The 27776-nt window shown below is 33.9% G+C and overlaps 11 protein-coding genes across 11 annotated transcripts in view; 7 read left to right on the top strand and 4 right to left on the bottom strand.

Moving 5' to 3' along the window:
- The window catches only part of LOC134833181 (frataxin homolog, mitochondrial), an 84569-nt gene that overhangs the window by 54555 nt on the left and 2238 nt on the right, over positions 1-27776 (top strand). The window lies entirely within an intron of this gene.
- On the bottom strand, positions 288-743 carry LOC134833195 (histone H2A). Its single transcript, XM_063847433.1, has one exon. The coding sequence runs from the start codon at positions 694-696 to the stop codon at positions 322-324; it is 375 nt and encodes a 124-aa protein (XP_063703503.1). The 5' UTR covers positions 697-743; the 3' UTR covers positions 288-321.
- LOC134833188 (histone H2B) lies at positions 1106-1545 on the top strand. The gene has a single exon (XM_063847425.1). It carries the CDS (start codon positions 1129-1131, stop codon positions 1498-1500), a length of 372 nt encoding a protein of 123 aa, XP_063703495.1. The 5' UTR covers positions 1106-1128; the 3' UTR covers positions 1501-1545.
- On the top strand, positions 3521-4294 carry LOC134833180 (histone H1A-like). Its single transcript, XM_063847415.1, has one exon. It carries the CDS (start codon positions 3566-3568, stop codon positions 4217-4219), a length of 654 nt encoding a protein of 217 aa, XP_063703485.1. The 5' UTR covers positions 3521-3565; the 3' UTR covers positions 4220-4294.
- On the bottom strand, positions 5238-5599 carry LOC134833192 (histone H4). The gene has a single exon (XM_063847431.1). The coding sequence runs from the start codon at positions 5569-5571 to the stop codon at positions 5260-5262; it is 312 nt and encodes a 103-aa protein (XP_063703501.1). The 5' UTR covers positions 5572-5599; the 3' UTR covers positions 5238-5259.
- Positions 5932-6403, top strand: LOC134833186 (histone H3). Its single transcript, XM_063847423.1, has one exon. The coding sequence runs from the start codon at positions 5961-5963 to the stop codon at positions 6369-6371; it is 411 nt and encodes a 136-aa protein (XP_063703493.1). The 5' UTR covers positions 5932-5960; the 3' UTR covers positions 6372-6403.
- Positions 6725-8030, bottom strand: LOC134833175 (mitotic checkpoint protein BUB3-like). Its single transcript, XM_063847411.1, has 3 exons — positions 7809-8030; positions 7091-7742; positions 6725-7030 (listed from the first exon to the last, which is right to left on the bottom strand). Exons 1-3 carry the CDS (start codon positions 7914-7916, stop codon positions 6804-6806), a joined length of 987 nt encoding a protein of 328 aa, XP_063703481.1. The 5' UTR covers positions 7917-8030; the 3' UTR covers positions 6725-6803.
- On the top strand, positions 13409-14182 carry LOC134833182 (vacuolar protein sorting-associated protein 29). The gene is made up of 2 exons (XM_063847419.1): positions 13409-13589; positions 13661-14182. Exons 1-2 carry the CDS (start codon positions 13478-13480, stop codon positions 14101-14103), a joined length of 555 nt encoding a protein of 184 aa, XP_063703489.1. The 5' UTR covers positions 13409-13477; the 3' UTR covers positions 14104-14182.
- LOC134833161 (transcription elongation factor SPT6-like) lies at positions 14151-22247 on the bottom strand. Its single transcript, XM_063847394.1, has 9 exons — positions 22097-22247; positions 21804-21966; positions 21473-21748; positions 21301-21414; positions 20100-20507; positions 16224-20046; positions 15745-15915; positions 15372-15684; positions 14151-14846 (listed from the first exon to the last, which is right to left on the bottom strand). The coding sequence occupies exons 2-9, from the start codon at positions 21837-21839 to the stop codon at positions 14351-14353; spliced, it is 5637 nt and encodes a 1878-aa protein (XP_063703464.1). The 5' UTR covers positions 21840-21966; positions 22097-22247; the 3' UTR covers positions 14151-14350.
- On the top strand, positions 22282-23328 carry LOC134833177 (smad nuclear-interacting protein 1-like). The gene is made up of 2 exons (XM_063847413.1): positions 22282-22545; positions 22604-23328. The coding sequence occupies exons 1-2, from the start codon at positions 22355-22357 to the stop codon at positions 23289-23291; spliced, it is 879 nt and encodes a 292-aa protein (XP_063703483.1). The 5' UTR covers positions 22282-22354; the 3' UTR covers positions 23292-23328.
- On the top strand, positions 24206-27711 carry LOC134833425 (zinc finger protein 235-like). The gene is made up of 2 exons (XM_063847739.1): positions 24206-26068; positions 27223-27711. The coding sequence occupies exons 1-2, from the start codon at positions 24206-24208 to the stop codon at positions 27319-27321; spliced, it is 1962 nt and encodes a 653-aa protein (XP_063703809.1). The 3' UTR covers positions 27322-27711.

The raw sequence follows: 27776 nt of genomic DNA, 5'->3' as shown, positions 1-27776 counted from the left end.
ATTATTTAAAAAAAATAGCAATTTCAATTATTTTTAATGTAAATTTTAAAAAAAGTCTAAAAATGTTCAAAATTAAAAAAAAAATATAAAAAAAATTGGGCATTTTTCATACTGCTCGATACAATTTCTTCCAATTGTTCATAAGTTCGTATGAAAAATTTAAAGATTTTTTTTAAGAAACAAAAAAAATGTTGAAATCATATAAAATCAAAATTGAAAAATTTTTAAATTGTTTGAATGAATTTTTAACTTTCTTTTGATATTTTTGTTGGTCCTGAAAAGGACCTTTTTTTAATTTTTTGAGATCAACCGGCGAATAATTTATGATGATTTTTCGGTTTTCTTGGGCAACAAGACAGCTTGGATGTTTGGCAAGACGCCGCCTTGAGCGATTGTGACGCCCGAGAGCAATTTGTTCAATTCTTCGTCGTTGCGGATGGCGAGTTGCAAGTGACGGGGAATGATACGGGTCTTCTTGTTGTCACGAGCAGCGTTTCCTGCCAACTCCAAGACTTCAGCTGCCAAGTATTCCATGACGGCAGCCAAGTAAACGGGAGCTCCGGCACCAACGCGCTCCGCATAGTTGCCTTTGCGCAAGAGACGATGGATACGACCGACGGGGAATTGCAATCCAGCGCGGTTCGAGCGAGACTTGGCCTTTGCCTTGACTTTTCCTCCTTTTCCACGGCCTGACATTGTTAAATTTTTGTTTTTTTCTTCTTTTAGCTTCGATGCAAACACAACGAGATGTTACGAATAACTGATGACGAATTCCGGAACGCTCCCTCTTTTATACAAAAAAATTCGAACGCAGACAGGGGCGGAGTTACGAACGATAAATTATTGAAAATCTCAAATATTTCCGAAAATTCTCGATGAAAATTGGAAATTTTTCATAAAAAAGAATTTTTAAACAATTTTCCATCAGAATTTTATAAAATTTTTTAAAAATTCAGAAAATTCAAGGAGAAATTTGAGTTTTTGTGTAATTTTGTGTGTCTCCCGCCATTTTGGTTGTTCCGAACATCTGCTTAAGTCTGCGTTCGAACGAAAATCGTATAAAAGGGAGAACGCAAACGTCGAAAGGCATCATTTCGTTTTTGACTTACGAGAAAGAAACAACTAACAATGGCACCAAAAACCTCTGGAAAAGCCGCCAAGAAGGCAGGAAAGGCCCAAAAGAACATCGCGAAGGGCGACAAGAAGCACCGCAAACGCCGCAAGGAGTCGTACGCCATCTACATCTACAAAGTCTTGAAGCAAGTGCATCCCGACACCGGAGTCTCCTCCAAGGCGATGAGCATCATGAACAGCTTCGTCAACGACATCTTCGAACGTATCGCCGCTGAGGCAAGTCGCTTGGCTCACTACAACAAACGCTCGACGATCACCTCTCGGGAGATCCAAACTGCCGTCAGATTGTTGTTGCCCGGAGAATTGGCCAAGCACGCTGTCTCTGAAGGCACCAAGGCTGTCACCAAATACACGAGCTCCAAGTAAATTCTCACGATTTTCGTCTCTCAAAACGGTCCTTTTCAGGACCAACAAAAAATATCAACAAAAAGTTAACAAAAAATCAAAATATTTCTTACCTTGATTTAATTTTTTAATGAATTTTATGCCTTTGAATGATGATATTTCTTTAATTAAATTCATAAAATATTCAAAAATGTTTTGAATTTCATCTTAATTAATTTTTTTGAAAAAATATCGAATATCTCAAAGCAGAAATTTAAATTTTTAATACACATTTTTTCATTTTTTAAGAAAAAATATAAAAACTTTCATTAAATTTAGGTTTTGAGTGATAATTTTCTTTTTTATAAAAATTTGAGCTCAGAATGTTAAATTTTTCATGAAAAACATAATACCAAATTTTTATTAATTTTTATAATTGATGCTCAAAAATAGGCAAAATGTTAAAAAAAAAAATTCTCTTGAAAAAAGAAATTTTTTTCTTTGCTTGAAATTCGACAATTTATATTCTTATAAAGATAAATTTCATTGATTCCAAGACATTTTATACCATTGCATCTTTTTTTAATGAGTCTAGACTTCGCTTAATATTCTTTAAAAAAATTAATTTTCTGAATTTCGACTCTTCTTTAATATTTGGCTTCATTTTATTATGGAATTTTATTTAAAAAAAAATGTGCGATTACCTATTCTCTCACCAAATTCATGAAATCAAAATTGTGCAATTTTCAGATTTTTTTTTGTTTGACAATAATTTTTTTTTTATAGTTCAATAATTTTACTCATTACAATTTTAAAAATTTATCCAAAATTTTTTGAATTTTTTTTCAAAATTTTTTGAATTTTTTTTCAAATTTTTTTAAATTTTTACTCCAAATATTGCTTAATTTTTACATTGAGTCATGAAAATATTTTAAAATTTGTCTTTTATAAAAAAAAAAAATATTGTGAAATGAAAAAAATAATCTTTATGAGTTGCACTTAAACAAAGAAATTTTTAAACGTTCCTCATCTGAGTCATTCTAAAAATTCTAAATTTTAATTTTTTGCATCAAATTTTCGGAAATTCCCTGAATTTTAGCTCTTTGAAAGTAATTTGAATGAATTTCATGCAAAAATTAAAAAAATGATTTCTGTGAAATTTTTTTGACCTTCACCCAAAAATATTCATCAGAATTTTTTTTTCATCGAACATCGTATCAGAAAAAAAGTTACTCAATTTTTTCAAAAATGTCTTTAATTTAATCAATTTTCAAAATTTTTAAAAGCTCAATATCTTTTTTCAGTAAAAAAATTCAAAAAATCGAAATTTATCTTAATTAAAAAACAAATTGCAAAATGCAGAAACGTAAATCTCTTTTTGCTTTCATTCAGTAGCGATCGTACCTTGAGTAGATGAAAAACTTTGAATGCTCATAATTTTTTCCCGATTAAAAAAATTCACAAAAAAATTAATTCGACAAATAGCTCAGAATAATTAGATTTATTTTTCACAAAAATATTCCCAAAAAATTTTAAAACTTTGTAAAAAATTAAAATTTAATTCAGTCGTAGAGCAAATCGCACTGAACGAAAATCATCCATACCCTTGTTAGAAAAATTAAAAATTTATTGATAAAAAATTAATTTTTTGAAAATTGTTTTCTTTTACGTCACAGAAAAGATTTCAATCTATCAAGAGCATCAAAGAAAATTTTTTAATTTTTCGTAGTTTTTCTGAATTTTACAAAATTTCTGAAAAATTTTTATGAATCAACCATCGAACATTGACGAAAAATTTATTTTTTGTGATAAATTTGAAAGAAACTTGCGGATTTTTGTATTTTTCTGATAGTTTGTTAATTTTTTTAAAAGTTTTTTTGAGATTTTTGATCAAATTTGGAGATATTTCATCAAAATTTGCGAAAATAAGAAACGAGTTCGTGAAAATTTGTGAGAAAGAGTCATGAAAGAGCAAAGAAATTTCGATGCGACCTACTTCTCGGGCAAAACGGCGCGACTTAAGCAAGTGACGAACAGAGGGCGCTTCACTGATTAAATTTTTCAAAGTTCAAGTTTCGCTTTGCAAACAAATCAAATCTCACTCAAGATGTCTGACGCTGTTGTCGAACCCACACCCGCCGTCGCTGCTGCCTCGCCAGCTGCCAAGAAAACGAAGACGCCCAAAAAGGAAGGCGCCAAGAAGCCCAAAACGAAGCCAACGCACGCCCCAACTGCCACGTTGGTCATGGCTGCCGTCAAGGAGTTGAAGGACCGCAAAGGCTCGTCGTTGTCTGCCATCAAGAAGTACATCGCCGCCAACAACAAGGTCGATGTCGAGAAATTGGCGCCGTTCATCAGAAAAGCCCTGAAAAATGCCGTCGTCGCTGGCAAATTGGTGCAAGTCAAGGGAAAGGGAGCTTCGGGATCTTTCAAATTGCCCGCCAAGGAGAAGGTCGAGAAGAAACCCAAAGTTGCCAAGAAACCCGCAGCGAAGAAAACTTCCGTCGCGAAGAAGAGCGCCACGAAGAAGGTTGCCAAGAAGCCCGTTGCCAAGAAAAGCACCGAAAAGAAGGAAAAGGCAGTCAAAGCTAAAGTCGCCAAGAAAGCTGGCACCGTGAAACCCAAGCAAAAGGCAACAAAACCAAAGGCAGCGAAGCCCGCAGCAGCAAAGAAGCCAAAGACACCCAAAAAGGCAGCAGCAAAGAAACCCGCAGCAGCGAAAAAACCCGCCGCGAAGAAAGCTGCACCAAAAAAGAAGTAAATTCTTCACGTTTCTAACGCGAAACGCAACTCAAACAAACAATCAGTCCTTTTTAGGACTAACAAAATTATCGGAAAAAAGTTAAAAATCAATCAAACGAAAGGAAAATTCTTCCAAACACGATAAAAAGGCTTCTAAAATTTGTTTTTCTCGAGAATTTTGATAAAATTAACTTAAATTTGAGTAAATTTAATGACCATTTTAAAAATTAATGAACTATTTTAAAAAAAAAAAAATATTAAATTTAATTAAAATTAAATTATTTTAACAAAATTTCTCTATTTAAAAAATGTGAAAAAAAATCGAAAGGGCATATTTCATGTTTCTTTAGTACAAAAAAAAAGAAAAAAAAATTTTTTTGAACATTTATCATCAAATTCACTCAAAATTAAGCAAATTTCTCGACAAAAAAAGTTATTAAAAAAATTTTAAAAAATATTAAAACAAAGAAAAATGCGCAAAATTGATGAAATTACGAAAAAAAATCCATAATGAGAAATTTTCGTGGGAAATTTTGCAAAAAAATCAGATGTCGACCTTCACTTAAATATTATTTCGCAATTTGATTACAATCTAATGCTTCCTTAATGAGCACTTTGCACAAAATTAATAACTGCTCAGGACTTTTTTCTGCGAAAAATTGCAGATTATTACAGAAAATTGATATTTTTCCATGAAAAATTCCAGAATTCGTAATTTAAAAAAAATATAAAAGAAAAAATTCAAGCTTGGCGTCTCGCAGTTTAGTTTTCATCGTTTTACCTTCGAAAAAAAATCATGAAAAAGCTCTTTGCGACTGTCGCCAAAGCTGGTTACACTAATTTGCTCATTTTGAAAGATTTGATCCAAAAATAAGCTTGAATTTAGTAAAAAATTATTAAAAATCACGCAAATTGCACCAAATTTCATTTAAAAAATTTAAAAAAAATCACAAATTTCAAAAAAGCACGGAAAAAATTTGTTTGAGAATTTTTAACTTTTTCTTGAAATTTTTGTTGGTCCTGAAAAGGACCGTTTTTTGCGGGAGTTTTTGTCGAAATTTAACCTCCGAAACCGTACAATGTGCGTCCTTGGCGTTTCAAGGCATAGACGACATCCATGGCGGTGACAGTCTTGCGCTTGGCATGCTCCGTGTACGTGACGGCATCCCGGATGACATTTTCCAAGAAAACTTTCAAGACGCCGCGCGTTTCTTCGTAGATCAAGCCGGAAATACGCTTGACGCCGCCACGACGAGCGAGACGACGGATTGCGGGCTTCGTGATGCCTTGGATGTTATCACGCAACACTTTGCGATGACGTTTGGCGCCTCCTTTGCCGAGACCTTTTCCTCCTTTACCACGTCCTGTCATGATTTTTGGTGCTGTTTACTTGTTGAAATACAAACGAAAACTGATGTCGACTCGTTGTGCGTCACTCGTATTTATACCAAAGACCAAAAAAGGGAGGGGGAAACTCGAATTACGCGAAAATTGCAAAAATCTCGCTGAATTTTCGATAAAAACTTGAGAATTTTACACGAAGCTGAAGATAAATTTTTGATTTTTCATGTTTTTGCAAGAAATTTCGATTAAATTCAATTTTTGAAGAGATTTTAACGAAAAAAGCGGAATTTCAATGCAAACATCTGTCATTCGCTCCCCTCTGTGTATTTGTGCGGTATAAATAGAGGTGCTCGTTGCGTTTCTGCTTCATTCGTATTTTGTGTTTGACCAAGTCGAGACAAGAAAAAATCTGAAAAATGGCCCGTACCAAGCAAACTGCCCGCAAATCGACCGGAGGAAAGGCTCCTCGCAAGCAATTGGCGACGAAAGCTGCTCGCAAAAGCGCCCCAGCCACCGGCGGAGTCAAGAAGCCTCATCGTTATCGTCCCGGTACCGTCGCTCTTCGTGAGATTCGTCGCTACCAAAAGTCGACGGAGCTCTTGATCCGCAAATTGCCTTTCCAACGATTGGTTCGTGAAATCGCGCAAGATTTCAAGACTGACTTGCGTTTCCAAAGCTCCGCTGTTTTGGCTTTGCAAGAAGCCAGCGAAGCGTATCTCGTCGGTTTGTTCGAAGACACCAACTTGTGCGCCATCCACGCCAAACGTGTCACCATCATGCCCAAAGACATCCAATTGGCTCGTCGTATCCGCGGAGAACGCGCTTAAATTGTCTCACGACTCAAAGTTTTCAAACAAAAAAACGGTCCTTTTCAGGACCAACAAAAAAATCAAGAAAAAGTTAAAAATTAATTAATTTTTTTTCAACAAAAATTTTCAACAAAAAAAAATTAAAAACAAAATTAAAAATCAATTAAATTTTTTTTTTTAGAATTTTTTAAGATAAATTTATGAAATTTTGACAGTCTAAAATTTTAACTAAATATTTTTCCAGAAATTTTCAAAAAATAAAAAAAAATTAAAAAATTAATAATTTTTTTTTTTCGAAAATTTTCAAAAGAGCAAAAAAAATTTTTTTTTGAATTTTTAACAAAAAAAAAAAAAATTGAAAATCCATCAAATTAAGTTAAGAATAAATTTATTTTTACAGATTTAGAACGAAAGCATAGAATACTAGAGTCTATAACGACCCTTTTTTGATTATTTCGGTTTGGATTCTTGTTCGTGCACATATCGAACGTAAATTGAAGGATTCGGGATCGAATTCGGAGGTTTTTCCAACTCATCCATGTACGAACAGGCAATTGCCAACATCGAGCCATCATGATTAAAGGACAACGCAGCAATCGACGTGTCATATTGATGAAATTGGCATAAGCGTTTCTTGTTGAATCCATCCCAAATGTTCACTAAACCATCAGAACCGCCTAAAAAAAATATTTTTTTGTTGAAATTTTCGAGAAATTTTGTTAAAATTTAATTTTTACCTGTGGCGAACGTATTATAGACATTATGGAAACTAATTGCGTTCACGGGATAAATTAATTCCATGTTATTTTCCTTCACGCGATGACATTTAAAGGCAAATTTCTTCGCTTGTACCTCCGGATCCGAGTCAAAATACTCGACAGCGACGCGTCCTTCGATCGAACTCATTACATAGCCTTCCTTGTTGGGGAAACAACGAATCGCGCGGGTCTGATACTTCAACGAACTCTCACGTCGCATCAAATATTGCGACATATTTCGTAAATCCCAGACCAAAACCTTCCGATCTGACGTCGCAACGACCAATTTCTCGTCTATGCAGTTCATCGAGTACACTTTTCCATTATTTTGCTCGTAATGCCCGACGCAGTTCCGTTCTCGCGTATCCCAGAGCTTGACAGTGCGATCCCAACTGCCCGTGAGAATGCCATTTACGAGACGCGCGTATTCCACACACTTTACGGGCTCTTCGTGCGTCCCGAGAATACTTTCCGCGTGCGAATTCAAGTCGTAAAGCTTCACTTGGTTGTCCAGACCGCCACTAATTGTGTGAATGCTGTCTTGAAAGGCGACATCTAGCACGGGGGCATCGTGCATGTACTTTTGGTGCAGTTTGTTGTTGACTGTGTCATATAAACGGACCGTGCAATCCTGAAAAAAATAAAAAATTTAGTTGAAAATTTGATTTTTCGAGGGATTTCGCCGGTTTCTGCTTACCCATGATGAGACAATTAGATATTGACTTGTCTGAGGAGCGAATTTCACGGAAGAAATTGCGTCTGTGGGAGGGTTTTGGAGTTGAACTTCAGGTTTGCGATCAACCATCTCGGTATTTTATACGTTTTTGTCCTTTAAATTAGATCTTTTGGGGGTTTTTTGATGAAATATGTGCAGGAATTCGTCTGTTTATTAATTTTTGGCCGTTGAATTTGCTTGACAGTTCTTCCGTCGAAAACAAACCTCAATTAGGACATTACAACATGTTTTCGATTTAAATTCTTCTCAGATCAAATATGAACAGAAATGAACTTTAGAATGAATATTTATTCAATTTTAGCTTTGAAATCCATCAAAAGTTTGTTAGATCTTGACTTGAAAAATTTCATGACCGTTTTTATTTTTTATTTTTAAAACGGTCAAGGAAAAAAAAAATTTATTTCTTCAAAAATCAAGAAGATTTTGATGGAAATCATCTTTAGAATGAATATTTATTCAATTTTAGCTTTGAAATCCATCAAAAGTTTGTTAGATCTTGACTTGAAAAATTTCATGACCGTTTTTATTTTTTTTTTCGAAAAACGGTCAAGGAAAAAAAATTTTTTATTTCTTCAAAAATTATTTTGATGGAAATTCTTTAGAATGAAAATTTATTCAATTTTAGCTTTGAAATCCATCAAAAGTTTGTTAGATCTTGACTTGAAAAATTTCATGACCGTTTTTATTTTTTTTTTTTAAAACGGTCAAGGAAAAAAAAATTTTTATTTCTTCAAAAATCAAGGAGATTTTGATGGAAATCATCTTTAGAATGAATATTTATTCAATTTTAGCTTTGAAATCCATCAAAAGTTGATTAAAACTTGACTTGAAAAATTTACGTATTTTTTACGTATTTTATACCTATCATAAAATTTTATATTTTTAGCTTTGTACTTATCGTACAGGGTCAAATTTACATTCGTTTGAAAGATATGATTCAGAGCTACAAATTACAATAGGTCCAAATACCTTTTGCGCAAAAATAAATTTATAGGAGCCCAAAAACAAATTTACGTATTTTGACAAATTCTATGTGCAACACTGTTGCATGTGAAAATTGCAATATCATAAAATTTGATAATTTTAGCTTTGTACTTATCGTACAGGGTCAAATTCACATACGTTTGGAAGATATGATTCAGAGCTACAAATTACAATAGGTCCAAATACCTTTTGCGCAAAAATAAATTTATAGGAGCCCAAAAACAAATTTACGTATTTTGACAAATTCTATGTGCGACACTGTTGCATGTGAAAATTGCAATATCATAAAATTTGATATTTTTAGCTTTGTACTTATCGTAGACAGTCAAATTTACATTCGTTTGAAAGATATGATTCAGAGCTACAAATTACAATAGGTCCAAATACCTTTTGCGCAAAAATAAATTTATAGGAGCCCAAAAACAAATTTACGTATTTTGACAAATTCTATGTGCAACACTGTTGCATGTGAAAATTGCAATATCATAAAATTTGATAATTTTAGCTTTGTACTTATTGTAGACAGTCAAATTCACATTCGTTTGGAAGATATGATTCAGAGCTACAAATTACAATAGGTCCAAATACCTTTTGCGCAAAAATAAATTTATAGGAGCCCAAAAACAAATTTACGTATTTTGACAAATTCTATGTGCGACACTGTTGCATGTGAAAATTGCAATATCATAAAATTTTATATTTTTAGCTTTGTACTTATCGTACAGGGTCAAATTTACATTCGTTTGAAAGATATGATTCAGAGCTACAAATTACAATAGGTCCAAATACCTTTTGCGCAAAAATAAATTTATAGGAGCCCAAAAACAAATTTACGTATTTTGACAAATTCTATGTGCAACACTGTTGCATGTGAAAATTGCAATATCATAAAATTTGATAATTTTAGCTTTGTACTTATTGTAGACAGTCAAATTCACATTCGTTTGGAAGATATGATTCAGAGCTACAAAATACAATAGGTCCAAACACCTTTTGCGCAAAAATAAATTTATAGGAGCCCAAAAACAAATTTACGTATTTTGACAAATTCTATGTGCAACACTGTTGCATGTGAAAATTGCAATATCATAAAATTTTATATTTTTAGCTTTGTACTTATCGTACAGGGTCAAATTTACATTCGTTTGAAAGATATGATTCAGAGCTACAAATTACAATAGGTCCAAATACCTTTTGCGCAAAAATAAATTTATAGGAGCCCAAAAACAAATTTACGTATTTTGACAAATTCTATGTGCAACACTGTTGCATGTGAAAATTGCAATATCATAAAATTTGATAATTTTAGCTTTGTACTTATTGTAGACAGTCAAATTTACATTCGTTTGAAAGATATGATTCAGAGCTACAAATTACAATAGGTCCAAACACCTTTTGCGCAAAAATAAATTTATAGGAGCCCAAAAACAAATTTACGTATTTTGACAAATTCTATGTGCGACACTGTTGCATGTGAAAATTGCAATATCATAAAATTTTATATTTTTAGCTTTGTACTTATCGTACAGGGTCAAATTTACATTCGTTTGAAAGATATGATTCAGAGCTACAAATTACAATAGGTCCAAATACCTTTTGCGCAAAAATAAATTTATAGGAGCCCAAAAACAAATTTACGTATTTTGACAAATTCTATGTGCAACACTGTTGCATGTGAAAATTGCAATATCATAAAATTTGATAATTTTAGCTTTGTACTTATTGTAGACAGTCAAATTTACATTCGTTTGAAAGATATGATTCAGAGCTACAAATTACAATAGGTCCAAATACCTTTTGCGCAAAAATAAATTTATAGGAGCCCAAAAACAAATTTACGTATTTTGACAAATTCTATGTGCGACACTGTTGCATGTGAAAATTGCAATATCATAAAATTTTATATTTTTAGCTTTGTACTTATCGTACAGGGTCAAATTTACATTCGTTTGAAAGATATGATTCAGAGCTACAAATTACAATAGGTCCAAATACCTTTTGCGCAAAAATAAATTTATAGGAGCCCAAAAACAAATTTACGTATTTTGACAAATTCTATGTGCAACACTGTTGCATGTGAAAATTGCAATATCATAAAATTTAATATTTTTAGCTTTGTACTTATCGTACAGGGTCAAATTTACATTCGTTTGAAAGATATGATTCAGAGCTACAAATTACAATAGGTCCAAATACCTTTTGCGCAAAAATAAATTTATAGGAGCCCAAAAACAAATTTACGTATTTTGACAAATTCTATGTGCGACACTGTTGCATGTGAAAATTGCAATATCATAAAATTTTATATTTTTAGCTTTGTACTTATCGTACAGGGTCAAATTTACATTCGTTTGAAAGATATGATTCAGAGCTACAAATTACAATAGGTCCAAATACCTTTTGCGCAAAAATAAATTTATAGGAGCCCAAAAACAAATTTACGTATTTTGACAAATTCTATGTGCAACACTGTTGCATGTGAAAATTGCAATATCATAAAATTTGATAATTTTAGCTTTGTACTTATTGTAGACAGGGTCAAATTTACATTCGTTTGAAAGATATGATTCAGAGCTACAAATTACAATAGGTCCAAATACCTTTTGCGCAAAAATAAATTTATAGGAGCCCAAAAACAAATTTACGTATTTTTTACGTATTTTTACGTATTTTATACCTATCATAAAATTTTATATTTTTAGCTTTGTACTTATCGTACAGGGTCAAATTTACATTCGTTTGAAAGATATGATTCAGAGCTACAAATTACAATAGGTCCAAATACCTTTTGCGCAAAAATAAATTTATAGGAGCCCAAAAACAAATTTACGTATTTTGACAAATTCTATGTGCAACACTGTTGCATGTGAAAATTGCAATATCATAAAATTTGATAATTTTAGCTTTGTACTTATCGTACAGGGTCAAATTCACATTCGTTTGAAAGATATGATTCACAGCTACAAATTACAATAGCTCTCATGCCTTTTGCGCAAAAATAAATTTATAGGAGCCCAAAAACATTTTTTTTTTATTTTGACAAATTCTATGTGCGACACTGTTGCATGTGAAAATTGCAATATCATAAAATTTGATATTTTTAGCTTTGTACTTATCGTACAGGGTCAAATTCACATTTGTTTGAACAGGAGACAAATTTGATTCAGAGCTACAAATTACAATAGGTCCAAATACCTTTTGCGCAAAAATAAATTTACAGGAGCCCAAAAACAAATTTACGTATTTTGACAAATTCTATGTGCGACACTGTTGCATGTGAAAATTGCAATATCATAAAATTTGATATTTTTAGCTTTGTACTTATCGTACAGGGACAAATTTACATTCGTTTGAAAGATATGATTCAGAGCTACAAATTACAATAGGTCCAAATACCTTTTGCGCAAAAATAAATTTATAGGAGCCCAAAAACAAATTTACGTATTTTGACAAATTCTATGTGCGACACTGTTGCATGTGAAAATTGCAATATCATAAAATTTGATAATTTTAGCTTTGTACTTATCGTACAGGGTCAAATTTACATTCGTTTGAAAGATATGATTCAGAGCTACAAATTACAATAGGTCCAAATACCTTTTGCGCAAAAATAAATTTACAGGAGCCCAAAAACAAATTTACGTATTTTGACAAATTCTATGTGCGACACTGTTGCATGTGAAAATTGCAATATCATAAAATTTGATATTTTTAGCTTTGTACTTATCGTACAGGGTCAAATTTACATTCGTTTGAAAGATATGATTCAAAGCTACAAATTACAATAGCTCTCAATGCCTTTTGCGCAAAAATAAATTTATAGGAGCCCAAAAACAAATTTACGTATTTTGACAAATTCTATGTGCGACACTGTTGCATGTGAAAATTGCAATATCATAAAATTTGATAATTTTAGCTTTGCACTTATCGTACAGGGTCAAATTTACATTCGTTTGAAAGATATGATTCAAAGCTACAAATTACAATAGGTCCAAATACCTTTTGCGCAAAAATAAACAGGAGTCAAATTTACAAATTCGTGCATTGATTACCAATATCATAAAATTTGATAATTTTATGTACAGGGTCAAATTTACATTCGTTTGAAAGATATGATTCAGAGCTACAAATTACAATAGCTCTCAATGCATTTTGCGCAAAAAATAATTTACAGGAGCCCAAAAACAAATTTACGTATTTTTTTACGTATTTTTTACGTATTTTATACCTATCATAAAATTTGATATTTTGAGCAGCAAATTAAGTCCTCGCCCACAACGGGGTACTGATCTTTGACAAATCATTGTGCAACAGGGTTTGTACTTATTGTAGACATTTTCAAATTTACATAATAAAAAATTTGTTATTACCTTGACCGTTTTTATTTTTTTTTCGAAAAACGGTCAAGGAAAAAAAAAAATTTTTATTTCTTCAAAAATCAAGAAGATTTTTATGGAAATCATCTTTAAAATGAATATTTAGTCAATTTTAGGCTTAAAACTGGTCAAAAAATGCCTTAGAATAAAATCAGGAAGTAGCATGAAACATTTTTGAAAATGTATTTGCCTTACTTGTATTCGACGGAAGACAGTAAAACAAAATTTGATTGATTTCATTGTTTTTGATCGAATTTCCCGAGAAAAATCATGTTAGTGCTCGTCTTGGGAGACCTTCACATTCCTCATCGGTGTGGCAATCTACCGCTAAAGTTCAAAAAACTCCTTGTGCCTGGGCGGATTCATCACATCCTCGTAACTGGTGAGAAATTCAGAATTGCCAAATTAATTAAAATCCTCCCATAAGTCACTTTTTCATGAAAAAATTATCAGGAAATCTCTGCACCAAAGAGTCCCACGACTATTTGAAGACCTTGGCATCCGACGTGCACATCGTTCGTGGCGATTTCGACGACAACCCGAGTTATCCGGAACAGAAAGTCGTCACAGTCGGACAATTTCGCATCGGTTTAGTTCACGGTCATCAAGTAATTCCATGGGGAGACCCGGATTCGTTGGCAATAATTCAGCGACAATTGGATGTCGATATTCTCATTAGTGGGCATACGCACAAATTCGAGGCGTACGAGCACGAAAATAAGTTTTACATCAATCCGGGATCCGCTACGGGCGCTTATAATCCCGTCGCCGATCCGAGCAACATTATTCCGTCGTTCGTGCTGATGGATATTCAGAGTTCGACAGTTGTTACGTACGTTTATCAGTTAGTGGGAGACGAAGTCAAGGTTGAACGGATCGAATACAAGAAGAGCTAAGCATTTTTTCGTGACATTTAATCAAATTTCTTACATTAATCGCAATAAAAATGAAAAAAAGTTTATGTATTCTCATTAATTATTTATATTTTTTTGATGTTTTGTTCAAATAACTTAAAAAAAGAGACAATATCAGTGACAAGATGTCTTATCAACTACGAGCAATGCGAAAAAAATGAAAAAGTTCAACAAAAAAAGTCAAATAATTGATAAAATCATATCAAACTACAGTCTACGGGTCAGCAAATTAGTCCTCGTCCCACAACGGGGTCTGATCTCCGCTCATTGTCATCGATTTGGGCGACGTATTTGTCTTTGGCGTGCTCACACTATGCACCGCGGGACTCTTTGCCGGCGTCAAGTCGTCATCCCAATTCTCGTCGGCATCGTTGCGACTCTTGCTGCTGCTGCTCTGATAGTCGTTTCGCGGTGTCGATCCGGAATTTGCACGACTCGGGGCGGGTACCTCGTTGTCCCAATTGTCGTCGTCATCGCGATTTGACTGCTGCGACGTGGCTGGCGGATTGTAATCGTTGCGCGAATTGTTACTGAAGCGACTTGGGCGATTTCCTCTGTCGTTGCGATCGAAGCGAGAGCCTCCCCGATTTCCGCCTCCGCCGCGATCATTGCGTCGGAATCCAGAATCGTAGCGATCTTTTGGTCCGCCAGCTGCTGCATGGGCGCCGTAGCCTGTTGGGCGATTGTCGTAACGATTTCCGGAGCCGGGACGAGACATGCCTCCGCTGAAATTGAAAAGGAAAATTTTTATTTTTGGATTTTTGATCAGAAAAAAATTTCAAGCAGGAAAAAAATTTTAAAGTAGAATTTTAGAAAAAAAAAAATCTTTTTGTTATCAGAAAATTTTAAAGTGAACTTTAAAAAAATTTTCTTTTATCATATTTTGTGAACTTTATTATTTTTTTTTGATTTGACACTTGATTCATTTTTACAAAAAAAAAAAAAAAAAAAAATAAATTCGAAAATTTTATAAGGAAAAATGACCTTTTTTAAATTTTAAATTTTTAAAGAATTTTAAAAATATTTTCAATTTTCGAAAATTTTTGTATTGGAAATCGTATGAATTTTTTTTTCTTCTAAATTAAAAAAAATTAAATTATTTGCAAAAAAAAAAAATCATTTTATGTGAAAGAGTATTTTAAATATTTTTTTTATTTCACTAAAAAAATTTAAATTTTTCAATTTCTTTTTAATTTCTTTTTTTAAATTTTTTTTCGTTCAATTCACTTATAAAAATTTTTAAAACTTACCCTCTTGGTGCATTATTGTATCCTCGCCCATCATACTCCTTTTGCGGCGCTCCAAACGATCTTTGCCCGCCCATTTGACTGCGAGACCCTGCGCCCCATGCTTCCGAGGCACGTTCCCAACTCGAATTTTCCGCAGCTTGAGCATATCCTCGACTGTGCGACGACGGAGACTGTTGATAGGGCGATGCGCCAACGCGTTGTGCCGACAACGGTAGTCCCGGATGCAAGAAAGGACTTTTTTGTCCGAGACTTGGCGTCGTTTGACCATAACGGGGCGTCTGCGATGCATGAGGAGTTGCATAAGGAGTCATATCTGAAAGAAATTGGAAAAAAATTAAGAAAAAAATTTTAAAAAATTAGGAAAAAAGCTTACTTATATACGGAGTTTGTCCACTCGGAGTGTATGGGGTGTTAATTGTGTAGGAGCTTTGACCGCCATGCGTGCCTGGAGTGTATTGGTTTTGTGGTGTCGTATTTGTGACCTGAGATAACGAATGTAACATGCTCGATGGCATATTTTGAGCTACCTTACGGATTGCGTCGTCTGAAAAAAATTTAAAAAAATGTTTAAAATTTAAATTAATTTTTTAATTAAAAATTTAAATTAATTATTTAAAAATTTAAATTGATTATTTAAAAATTTAAATTAATTATTTAAAAATTTAAATTAATTATTTAAAAATTTAAATTAATTATTTAAAAATTTAAATTAATTATTTAAAAATTTAAATTAATTATTTAAAAATTTAAATTAATTATTTAAAAATTAAAATTGATTATTAAAAATTTTTTTAAAAATTAATTATTTAAATTAAATTAAATTAATTAAAAAAAAAAATAGAAAATACTCACTATTGATGGAACTATTGCCCACAGTATAAGGCGATCGCAAGCTGAGCGACGTCGAACCGCCTCGTGGCGTATTTGTATGCGGCGTTGCTGCCGGCAGGGGATCCTTATAATGCTCTTTGAACCATTTCAGCAACGTATTAATCGAATCAAATATTTGTTGTCGATATCTGAACCCATCGGGCGTCACCGTAATATATTCATGTCGTGTCCGTGTCCTCGGCAGATACGACAAAAGGAATTTTCCGGGGTAATTTTTCGATACACTAATAAAATAATGGATTTTGTTGGGATTTTTTCGCTTTTCCTCGCGCAACGCTTCCTCCGCCTTGTCTTTCATGCCGCCTTGCGTGTCCAAATAATACTTGTACGACAACAAATCACGCGCATAACCCGCCATCGGATTAATATGTCGCGCGATAATTTCATCCAAATCCTCAAATTCCTCACTTCCGATCCACAAAGAGCGTCCCAAGCTAAATGCATTCTCCTTGCCTTCCTCACGAACATCGATATGTTGATAAACGTCATCTGCTACTTTCCACGTCACGGTCAAATGATCCGATCCCTTACTCGACGGACGAATAATTACTTCGCCCTGCTCCTTGGTTGCCATAATTTTAAGTGCTTCCGCGTACGATTTGTTCATAAAAGCTGAATGGGCAATCACTCGTTTCACATACATTTGACGATCTTTTTGCTTTTTCGAGTCTTCTTCGCGCTTCAGGTCACGATCTTCGGCTGCCTGATCGTAATACTGATCCTTCCTCGGGCGCCATTCATTATTGCGATCGGCCAAATCGGAACTTTTTGACGTGCAATCGACACTAAAACGCTCCACGTCGATTTTTATGATGCGCACATGAATGGCTTGACCCATTTTGACCCGTTCCTCGGGATTTTTGACATGCGAATCGGACAAATTTTTGATGTGAATGTATCCGTTCAAGCCGTTATCGAGTCGTACCTTGACGCCTGTCGCTTGTCCCGCACAATCTCCGGAGTCGAAATGATGCCAAACCTCCGAAAGTTCGTGGAAATCATTTTTCAGGCAGAACGGACATTGCCACAATCCCGTTTCTTCATTCCTGACCGGTGTAACATTCTCGAATTGATCTGCTTGGGGCTTTTTATGACTTATTCCGCATACAGTGACAAGCACAAGTTTGCCAACGTAGAACGTTTCGGGCGTTTCTTTCGTCAAAACATCGAAAATCTCCTCCGAATTTAGTGGTTGGTACGGCACACGAAGGTCCTTATAGCGCGAATTGAGTTCCGCACGAATGTCGTACAGCGTAATGCTCTTATTTCCGAAGCCTTGACGCTCCAGTTCCTCAGCAAATGCATCCAAATCCAAATCTTTCAACCTTTCCGGTGCTTCGAGGATTTCCTCGAGCGCTCCAGCGGGATTTGCATCTTCATCATCATACTCCAACGCATCCACAGCCATTTTTCTTGCCCATTCATACGTTTCCGGGTGTACTCGAGACCCATCCAGCACTTCAACATAAGCCTCGGTACTGTCCCCGAGTGAATTTGTGTCGATTTTGATGAAACCCGAACAATTGATGAACACTTTTGGGCCCATATGACACGCCGTGACGAGTTGCGTTCGATTTTCCAACCGCTGATTCGTCTGTTTGAGCACTTTTATCAGAGCCTGTCCCTTTCGCGGACCCAAACCGCAAATAAATTGCACCAAATTTTGCGTCAGGGGGTTCTGAACTGCCAAATTAACGTCAACCCCGATCTCATTAGTGCGATTTATGAATTCCAAATACAAATTTTCCAAAAGTTCTTCCTTGTTGAGCTGTTCCTGCAACGTGTGATACCGCAAACAGAGAATTTCCTCATCCGACGTGCAAAGTTGGGAATATTCGACGAGCGGATCTTGCAATTTTCGAGCCAACGACACGGCTTGACGTAGTAGGGGCGGATATTCGCGAAAATCTGACGTGCCTTTGTTCGAATTAGCGTAAATTTTGGCAAGTTCATTGTCCACAATTTCTACATTTATTTCCGGGAACTGCTCGTCTTCAGTTAATTTCTTCACGCATTCCCTCAGATCTTGTTGAATCATTATTGCTTCGCGGGATTCGCCTCCAACCACGATTACATGAGGTTTTTTGCTGCGGATGAAGTCTGTGAGGGAATCCAAGTCATTTTGTTTTAGCTCTCGTTCGTCCTCGCGATGAGCATTTTTTCGTTTTAAGATATGCGGAACCCTTAAATAATCCGTGATATCTCCATCTGGCGCCGAAATCGCACAAAAAGCGGCTTGGGAGTAATCCGGTACATAAGCGACACCCATGACACGAACTCCTTTCGATGTATCCCAATCATATTCGTCTTCGTCTTGAAAATTAACGGAATACGGGGCAATTTTTATCCAGTTGTACAGTTTTTTGCAACACGCTTTCAGTACAAATTCCTTTGCTTCGTTGAGTAAAATCGCATGAAGCTCCTTCCGTAAATCCGGTAAAACCATCTTTGTGAGAGCCAATTCGACACATTCCGCTCGTAATGCGTTCCAATCTTGCACACTTTTGGCGAATTCATCACGACTGTAGAGAGATTTTGCTTCTTCGAGGAAACTTTGGGAGTTGCTGGTGTCAATTCTTTCATGGATCGTCATCGTGAGCAATTTATCGTTTTCAGCAATGTGCAATTTTAGGAATTGGTCGCCTGTGAGTTCGCGTACCGGTTTGTTCAGCAAATATTTCATCGTGTAACAATTGTGATTTTCGTCAATTTCTTTCATTCCCTTCTTTGTGGGGGTCACGGACAGTTTTGCGCGCTCAAAATACGTTTCGCGAAGCACTTTTCGTAACAAAGGTTCTCTCGAGAGTTGTCTCGCAACCATAAATTTCGCTGCGTCGAGGACTTCTTCGACCGTACCGAATTTCGGTGAAATATATTGCTTCGCTACTTCCGTCGGATCGAGTTGTTCTTGGTCAACTTCGTGTCTCTGATAACTATCGCGCAAATTTTCGGCGTAATGTTCCGGGCGCAAACCGAATTTTTTCGCCAACGAAGCTAATCCGGCTTTGCGACACATGGAATAAGGTCCAGAATCCATTTTTATCTTCAGTTGGTCCAAATCTTCGGTGTCGGCGATGCCTTCGTCGTCAGATTGGATTGGCGGAGGCGGTTCAGCACCTTCTTCCAAGTTTTCCAGCTCCTTACGACGCGCGGCGATTTTTTCCAACTTTTTACGTTCCTTTTCCTTGCGACGCCACGCTTCGCGCATGTTCGGGATTTCGTGCGCGTGATACAGCAGAAAGTGATTATGGATGTCCTTGAGCTCTTCGGGTGTTTGGGCGCAATAAACGTTGTCAATGTCGTCGTCTTTGATGACAAGAACGTCATCCGGGATGGGGGCATCGGGATTTGCCATCAATTTGTCCGTTTGATATTCTTGCATTTTCTTGAAAAGTTCGACGAGGCGGCGTTTTCGCGTGAAAAGTTGACACCAGCGGGCGTCCCATTTGTAAACTTTCCATAAATCGGTGATATTTAGCTCGGGTTGCACGTATTCTTTGCGGTAAAAAGCGATAAAAGGAACCTCGAGTTGTTGGTTTCGCATGAAATCCAATGCTTGCTTGATTTTCGGGATTGTTGAAAGGGGTTTCTTCGTTTGTTGATTTGTATCCCACGAGTCGTTGTTTTGCTGACGCTTTTCCGCTTGCTGCGAAATTGGCGGCTTGCAAAATGCCTGTTTGTAAATCCAATCTGCCTCTTCGTCGAGTTCGTTGGAGCCTTCAGGCACTGCTGTTATGGGTACTTCGCGCAATTGCATCCGTTCGGGGATGTCAGTTTTACGAATCTAAAAAAAATTATTTTAAGTGAAAATTTAAAAAAAAAAATTTTTTTTTTTACCTCATTATCCAAGTCAGTGAAATGCCCGCGTTTCAATTCGCTCGGTTCGTAAATGTCAAAAATGGATTTTTTATTGATGCGTTTCCGAGCTGCTTTTTTGGGGCGTTTTTCGCGCTCTTCTCCGTCTTCCTCGTACTCATCGGGTTCCGATTCGTCTTCATATTCTTCTTCGTCGTCGTATTTTTCGAATTCTTCAAAGTCGAAATCCACGCCGAAAATGTCCTGACCTTCTTGCAAGGAGGCATCCGTGAACATGGGACGCTTTTTCTTCTTCTTTTTCTCAGTTAAGGGGACTCCGTCGTCGTCGACGATGAAATCATCGGCATCGGATTCTTCTTCGCCTGAGTCGTCGAGGTTTTCCAAGTTTTCAACTGGGCGATGGCTGCGTTCGGATTGACGTTCTTCCTCCTAAAAAATAAAAAAAAAATAATTAATTTAAAAATTATTTAAAAAAAAATAAATTAATTTTAAAATTATTTTTTAATTAAAAATTAAAAATTTTTTCTATAAAATTTAATTTTTGTCTTAAAAAAATTATTTTTTTTTTTTTTTGTATAAAATTGATTTTTTTTTTACAAAATTTTAGAAGATCTGAATAAATTTGTCATAATTTGTAATGAATTTAAATTTTTTTTTTGAATTTTTAAAATTTTTTTTTTTTTTTTTTTGAAAACTTGAAATTTTTTTTTATAAAATTAAAAACTTTCGGTATACCTAAATTTTTTTTTTTAAATTGAAGAAAAATTTTTGAAAATTTGATTTTTTTTTGCAAATTTTTTTTTTAATTTTTAAACTTTTTTGAAAAATTAAAATTTTTAAAAATTTAAATTTTTTTATTTCTTGAAATTTAATTTTTTTTCTAAAATTGAACTTTTTTTTTTAAATTTAATTTTTTTAATTTTTTTTTATTATTTTAGAAATTTTTTGTTTTTTTAAATTTAAATTTTGATAGAAAAATAATTTTAAAAAAATAAAAATTAAATTTTTATAAAAATAATTTTTTTTAAATCAAAATTTTTTTTTAAAAAAAATCAATTTTATTAAAAATTTAATTTTAAAAAAAAAATTCGAATATTATGAAGAAAGCAAATGACTTTTTAAAAAAAAACTACCTCTGGCTCCTATTTTTCATGAAAATGAAAGCATGAATGAATGAAAAAAGCGGTTAATTCATGTCAAATCCCAACTTTTTTAAACTTACATCATCAGATCCTTGGAAAAGTTGATCCGCAATGACTTCTCGGTTCAAACTCTCATCAGCTTCTTCTTGATCACTCTCTTCATCTTGGATTTTTCGAAGACGTTTGAACCGTTTCTACAAAAATTTACCAAATTAACTTCAAATTTTTAATTTTTTCAATAAAAAATCTTACTCTTTGAACTTTTACACCCAAATTTTCCTCAATAAGATCGTAATCCTCGTCTTCCAATCGATCATCTAGTTCATCCTCGTCATCGCTCTTCTTACGTTTACTCGGACCCTCATCAGAATCTTCTCCTGAATCCTCTTCCTCGATGGGATTATCGTCAATAAGATCCTTGACTTCTTCCCCATCGTCTTCGTCTTCTTCCTCCGAACTGTCGACCATTTGTTTCATCTTTTTGAGCTTCTTGCGTTCTTGCGGTTCCAAGTCTTCCTCCTCGGATTGCTAAAAAATACATTTTTTCATCGAAAATTCAAGAAAATTAGCGAAAAACACTCACATCGCTTTCTTCTGCCTCTGAATCTAAGAAATCCATCGTGTGTGGTTCTGTGTGAGTTATACGAGTGGCAAAGAAAAACTACTTTTTCGCGAAAAATCGAAGATTTCCGTGACTAAAAGTTATTAAAAATAACTAATATGATGGTAGCTGATGCAGAAAAGTCCTGAAAAAGGTAAAAAATTAACTTTAGATGAGAGCGGCATCAAAATTTCACAAGACGTAATACACGCTATGCGAGGGACATTTTAAAAAAAATCGATTTTTTTGTAAATTTTCATGTTTCCAACACATACCTGACTTTACTTCCGTAATCCGGAGCTTTCTGCACAGTTTTCCACTATTTTTGGGGTTAAAAAAGGACTTTTTCCAGGATTTTTACTGCTTAAATTAGGAGCGTTCCTGATTTTTTGTTTTGACAGATGATTTCGTGATGACGTTTAATGACAAGCTGTCAACGTTCTGTCAAGTTTTCGAAAAAAAAAGTTTCCTGTAAACAAAACAAAAACGTTTGAAGACATTTTGGAGCATTTTTACGGGAAAATTTACGAAAAATGGGCAAACATCGACATCGTTCACGCTCCCCGGAAGACCATCGAGACTCGAGAAGTCACAAAAGTCGAAAATATAAACGAGAACGTTCGCATTCGAGATCTCCGGAAAGGCGCCACAGACGTGACGAGGTAAAATCTTCAAAATGGGACGACTCGCCCGACAGAAATCGCAATCGAGATCATCGGAGGCAGTAAGTTTTTTGAATTTTTAAAAAAAAATTCTTAAAAAAAATTATTTTTTTCTTGTAGTGAGCCTTCTGGATCCCGCAATTATGACAGAGATCGTGAAGCAAATCGCGATCGGAAGATGGATCATCACCGGAGACGCAGAAGAAACGACGACGACGACGGCAACTATGAATGGGGAAAGCGCGACGACCGCCAAAAAGACGAATCTCCCGAAAAGGAAAAGGAAAAACCCAATTTTGGCTTATCGGGAAAACTCGCCGAAGACACGAACAAAGTCAATGGAGTCGTAATTAAATACGCAGAGCCGCCAGAAGCGCGAATTCCGAAGAAACGTTGGCGACTTTATCCGTTCAAAGGCGAACAATCGCTGCCCACGTTGTACATTCATCGCCAAAGTTGCTACTTAATTGGACGAGATCGCAAAATTTGTGACATTCCCGTGGATCATCCGTCGTGTTCGAAGCAACATGCCGCCTTGCAATACAGATTAATGCCGTATGAGAGAAATGATGGCACTGAAGGTAAACGCGTTATTCCGTATATCATCGATTTGGAGTCAGCGAACGGGACTTTTTTGAATAACAAGCCAATAGAGGCGAAGAAATATCACCAACTGATGGAAAAAGATGTCCTCAAATTCGGTTTCAGCACACGGGAGTACGTAATTTTGACGGAAAATGCAAAAGATGATGAGGATGACTTTGCTGCCGGGTCTCCGGGGGTCGAAGTGAAGCAGGAACGGGACTAAAATAGGTTTCGAAATTTAATTTTTTCGTTCGTAGACAATAAAAAAGCTCAAATAAATTTCTTTTTTTTTATGCACGACGATGAAAATTTTATTTTCGAAAAAAATTTTAATTCGAACTTCTAATCATCTTCGAAACCTGAAATTTTTTTTCGAACTTTTCATCATCTTCGAAACCTGAAATTTTTTTTTCGAAAATTGAAAATTTTTTATTCGAGAAGAGACAAATATTTTTTTTTTCAAAAATTAAAAATTTTTAATTCGAAAAGAGAAAATTTTTTATTCGAGAAGAGACAAAATTATTTTTTTCAAAAATTGAAAATTTTTATTCGAGAAGAGACAAAAATTTTTTTTTCAAAAATTAAAAATTTTTTTTTCGAGAAGAGAAAATTTTTTATTCGAGAAGAGACAAAATTTTTTTTTTTTCAAAAATTAAAAATTTTTAATTCGAAAAGAGAAAATTTTTTATTCGAGAAGAGACAAATTTTTTTTTTGTTTTGAAAATTGAAAATTTTTTTATTCGAAAGGAGAATTTTTTTTTTCGAAAATTGAAAAATTTTAATTCGAGAAGTGAAAAGCTCATCTTCGAAAAACTAAAAAAATTTCATTTTCGAAAATTTTTAATCCAATTTTAAACCAAAAATATCATTTTCGAAAACCAAAAATTTTATTTTCGAAAATTGAAAAATTTTAATTAAAAAAGAGAATTTTTTTTATTAAATTGAAAATTTTTTATTCGAGAAGAGAAATTTTTTTTCGAAAAATAAAAATTTTTACTTCGAAACTAAAATTTTTAAGTTCAAAAATGAAAATTTTATTTTCGAAAATTGCACGACGACTTTTGTGTCACCCTGTAGCAAAAAGAAATCAAAACAAACAAAATTCTGTTCGGCATTTCCTTATTTTTTGCTGCAATAATGGCACAAGACATAAATATCATCTTAAATTTGGGGAAAGAACGTCTCGAAAATCCAAAATTTGAATTAATAACACAAGAAAACTCAAAAAATCACAAAATAATTGCCGATTTCAATGCAAATTGCGAAAAATGTGAACACAAAATACAAATCAACATATTTTACAACGACGAAGAAGTGCTTAAAATCAAAAATCACAGCGACTTACCGATAAATCTTCCTGAAATATCGAATCCCGTGCCTCCAAATGTTGAATTGCCATCTCTGACTTCCGTTGAAGGTCCGTATTTTCAAGTTTTTCCTCAATCCGATGGCTCGGAAGTGTTTATTGAGAAAAAATCAAAGTCGTTTCGTGTCACAAACTACGATCCACGATCCAAAATTTGCGATTTGTGCAATTACGAAGTGCCAAATGCGGATAAAATGAGTGTTCATCGCCGTTTTCATTTTTTTCCGAAGCCAAATGACGTTGAATGTCGTGCTTGTGGTACTGCCTGCTCAAATTCCTTGGAAAAAACGCAACATTCGTACTTTTGTGCTCAAAGTCAAGCTTTGGAAGGTCTTTCTTGCTTCGAATGTAACTTCAAAGCCACGAATTTTGATGATTTTCGAGATCATTTAAGCAAAATTCATTCAGGATATCCGCCGATTTCGAAAAATTGCAAGCTCTGTGGGGTCAAAACAAGTAACAATAAACACAAATGTCTCGCTGGCTTCCAAAAATATCTCGCACAGTTGGATTTACCGCCAAATCTCGTCATTCCCGATGTTTATTCGCTCAAAAGTTCGTATAGCAGGACACATCCGCAGCCCGATGGAAGTCTCGTGTACATTGGCAAGCGCGATAACGGCATTCAAATTATGAATTTCGATCCAACGACAGAAAAATGTGAGCTTTGTGGCAAAAGTCACCTGAAAAATAAGGAAAATGTCGTTCAGCATCGCTTGAAAATGCATTTTTTCCCGCCGGATTCGGGAAATTTGTGTCAAGGATGTCAAAAAGAGTTCAAAACTGACGAAAATAAGAAGATTCACAGTCATTTTTGTACAAAAAAGCACCTGATAAAAGTGAATTATTGCATTTCGTGTCGCGAACAGTTCACAAATTACCCGAATTTCGCGTCGCATTTGAAAAAATTCCACGATGGAGCTGGGATCGAGTGTCGTTTCATGTGCCATCTTTGCTCAAAGTCCTTCGAACATGATCATCAGTTGCAGGAACACGTTTTGAGGCATTTCGACGGCAAACCCTTCAAATGTGCGCATTGCGATAGTGAACAACGGAACAAAAAAGGCATCATCACGCATCTGATTCGTTTCCATTTCAATTCCGCGGCGAAATTTAAATGCGATTCGTGTTCGCCTCCGATGCTTTTTGCCTACGAGAAGCAATTCAAGGTTCATGTCGACGCCCTGCACCTTAGACTGCAAAAAGTTTCCGTGCCATGTCCCACATGCGGAAAATTAATTCGAAAAAAGGGCCTGAAAAATCACATTCAGAAGCAACATACCGACACTTTTGTGCCGAAAGAGACTTTTGAGTGTCAGACTTGCGGAAAAATTTTCTTTCGGAAGCAGAATTTGGAAGCGCATCAGTTGATGCACTTGCCCGAGAACGAAAGACTTTACAAATGTCGGTTTTGTGAGAGGACGTTCAATAAAAAGCTCGGATTTGTGGAGCATGAAAGGAATCACACGGGAGAAAAGCCTTATAAATGCGAACATTGCGGCAAAGCATTCGCTCGGAGCTCGACGTTTCAAGATCACAAGAGGGAACATACGGGACAGAGGTTTGTTTGTTCCGTTTGCTCCAAAGAGTACAAGGATCGGGGGAATTATCGACATCATATGAAGCAGCATGAAGTAAGTTTTTGAAAATTTTGATTGAAATTGACAAGTTTTTTTTGAACGTGAGGATTTTCGAAATTTTTTTATAAATTATTAGATTTTGGGCTAAAATTGAGTTTAAAGTTCGATTAAAAATGAAATTTTTTATTTTCGAAAACTAAAAATTTCAATTTCGAAAACAAAAAATTTCATTATCGAAAAATTTTAATACAAGAAGTAAAAAATTTCAATTTAGAAAAAACAATTTCAATATCGAAAAATTTTAATACAAGAAGTAAAAAATTTCAATTTCGAAAAAAAAATTTAATATCGAAAAATTTTAATACAAGAAGTAAAAAATTTCAATTTCGAAAAAAAAATTTAATATCGAAAAATTTTAATACAAGAAGTAAAAAATTTCAATTTCGAAAACTAAAAAATTTATTATCGAAAAATTTTAATACATGAAGTAAAAAATTTCAATTACGAAAAGAAAAAAATTTATTATCGTAAAATTTTAATACAAGAAGTAAAAAATTTCAATTTCGAAAAAAAAATTTAATATCGAAAAATTTTAATACAAGAAGTAAAAAATTTCAATTTCGAAAAAAAAATTTAATATCGAAAAATTTTAATACAAGAAGTAAAAAATTTCAATTTCGAAAACTAAAAAATTTATTATCGAAAAATTTTAATACATGAAGTAAAAAATTTCAATTACGAAAAGAAAAAATTTTATTATCGAAAAATTTTAATACAAGAAGTAAAAAATTTCAATTTCGAAAAAGTTTTATTATTGAAAAATTTTAATACAAAAAAATTTCAATTTCGAAAACAAAAAATTTTATTATTGAAAAATTTAAATACATGAAGTAAAAAATTTCAATTACGAAAAGAAAAAATTTTATTATCGTAAAATTTTAATACAAGAAGTAAAAAATTTCAATTTCGAAAAAATTTTATTATTGAAAAATTTTAATACAAGTAGTAAAAAATTTCAATTACGAAAAGAAAAAAAATTATTATCGAAATACTTTAATAAAAGAAAAAATTCAATTTCGAAAACTGAAAATTTTCATTTCGAAAACAAATTTTTTTTTCGAAAATGCTTACATTCAAGCAAAAAAATACACATTATCTCGCATAAAAATTAAAAAAAAAAATAATTGAAAAAAATCTTATCTTTTCAGAGCCAAATGGGCGTAAAACTAACATTCAACCACGAAGAACGTCGTTTGATGAAATTAAAAGTCCTCACAGCTGAACAAGCTCTCAAAAGCGGAATCTAGTCTCAAAATACAAAAAATCAAAATTTTATTATATTTTTTTATTTTTATTTCTTATAATTTCCAATAGTATTTCTAAAACTCTTTTTTTTATTTTTTTAAATTTATTTTCAACGTCATTGTTCTCCATTGCTACTTTTTTTTATTTAATTATTTATTTAATTTTTTTAAACCATTCTGACTTCTATTCTACAGTAAATGAACGCAATCGAAGAATTAATAAAAAAAATCATAAAAAATGATTCTAAGATGTACTTAAGCGTAAAACTATATTCTTCATCTGTTTCTGAGACGAGGTATCTACGGTAAAAAAAAAAGGTCCGACAGAAATGCATTTTGGCGTCTTTTAGGCAGTTTTCAGATGAAACAAAAAAAAATTTGGCGTGCCCGGGATTTTTCGTTCTCTCTAAGTTTATTTTTTTTTCTGCCATGATAAAAATATATTTTCTGACATTTTT

This window comes from Culicoides brevitarsis, chromosome 3, assembly GCF_036172545.1.
Source record: "Culicoides brevitarsis isolate CSIRO-B50_1 chromosome 3, AGI_CSIRO_Cbre_v1, whole genome shotgun sequence".
Taxonomy (NCBI): Eukaryota; Metazoa; Arthropoda; class Insecta; order Diptera; family Ceratopogonidae; genus Culicoides; species Culicoides brevitarsis.
This window is presented reverse-complemented; position numbering and strand designations above follow the sequence as displayed.

Bases quoted from the DNA above. Each gene is read 5' to 3' on its own strand.
- LOC134833195 (XM_063847433.1), bottom strand. From the start codon at position 696: ATGTCAGGCCGTGGAAAAGGAGGAAAAGTCAAGGCAAAGGCCAAGTCT.
- LOC134833188 (XM_063847425.1), top strand. From the start codon at position 1,129: ATGGCACCAAAAACCTCTGGAAAAGCCGCCAAGAAGGCAGGAAAGGCC.
- LOC134833180 (XM_063847415.1), top strand. From the start codon at position 3,566: ATGTCTGACGCTGTTGTCGAACCCACACCCGCCGTCGCTGCTGCCTCG.
- LOC134833192 (XM_063847431.1), bottom strand. From the start codon at position 5,571: ATGACAGGACGTGGTAAAGGAGGAAAAGGTCTCGGCAAAGGAGGCGCC.
- LOC134833186 (XM_063847423.1), top strand. From the start codon at position 5,961: ATGGCCCGTACCAAGCAAACTGCCCGCAAATCGACCGGAGGAAAGGCT.
- LOC134833175 (XM_063847411.1), bottom strand. From the start codon at position 7,916: ATGGTTGATCGCAAACCTGAAGTTCAACTCCAAAACCCTCCCACAGAC. The intron at 7,743-7,808 runs GTAAGCAGAAAC...TATTTTTTTCAG, and splicing joins ATCTAATTGTCTCATCATGG to GATTGCACGGTCCGTTTATA. The intron at 7,031-7,090 runs GTAAAAATTAAA...TATTTTTTTTAG, and splicing joins CTATAATACGTTCGCCACAG to GCGGTTCTGATGGTTTAGTG.
- LOC134833182 (XM_063847419.1), top strand. From the start codon at position 13,478: ATGTTAGTGCTCGTCTTGGGAGACCTTCACATTCCTCATCGGTGTGGC. The intron at 13,590-13,660 runs GTGAGAAATTCA...AAAAATTATCAG, and splicing joins TCATCACATCCTCGTAACTG to GAAATCTCTGCACCAAAGAG.
- LOC134833161 (XM_063847394.1), bottom strand. From the start codon at position 21,839: ATGGATTTCTTAGATTCAGAGGCAGAAGAAAGCGAT. The intron at 21,749-21,803 runs GTGAGTGTTTTT...TGTATTTTTTAG, and splicing joins CAGAGGCAGAAGAAAGCGAT to CAATCCGAGGAGGAAGACTT. The intron at 15,916-16,223 runs GTGAGTATTTTC...AATTTTTTTCAG, and splicing joins GGGCAATAGTTCCATCAATA to ACGACGCAATCCGTAAGGTA.
- LOC134833177 (XM_063847413.1), top strand. From the start codon at position 22,355: ATGGGCAAACATCGACATCGTTCACGCTCCCCGGAAGACCATCGAGAC. The intron at 22,546-22,603 runs GTAAGTTTTTTG...TTTTTCTTGTAG, and splicing joins AATCGAGATCATCGGAGGCA to TGAGCCTTCTGGATCCCGCA.
- LOC134833425 (XM_063847739.1), top strand. From the start codon at position 24,206: ATGGCACAAGACATAAATATCATCTTAAATTTGGGGAAAGAACGTCTC. The intron at 26,069-27,222 runs GTAAGTTTTTGA...TTATCTTTTCAG, and splicing joins ATCATATGAAGCAGCATGAA to AGCCAAATGGGCGTAAAACT.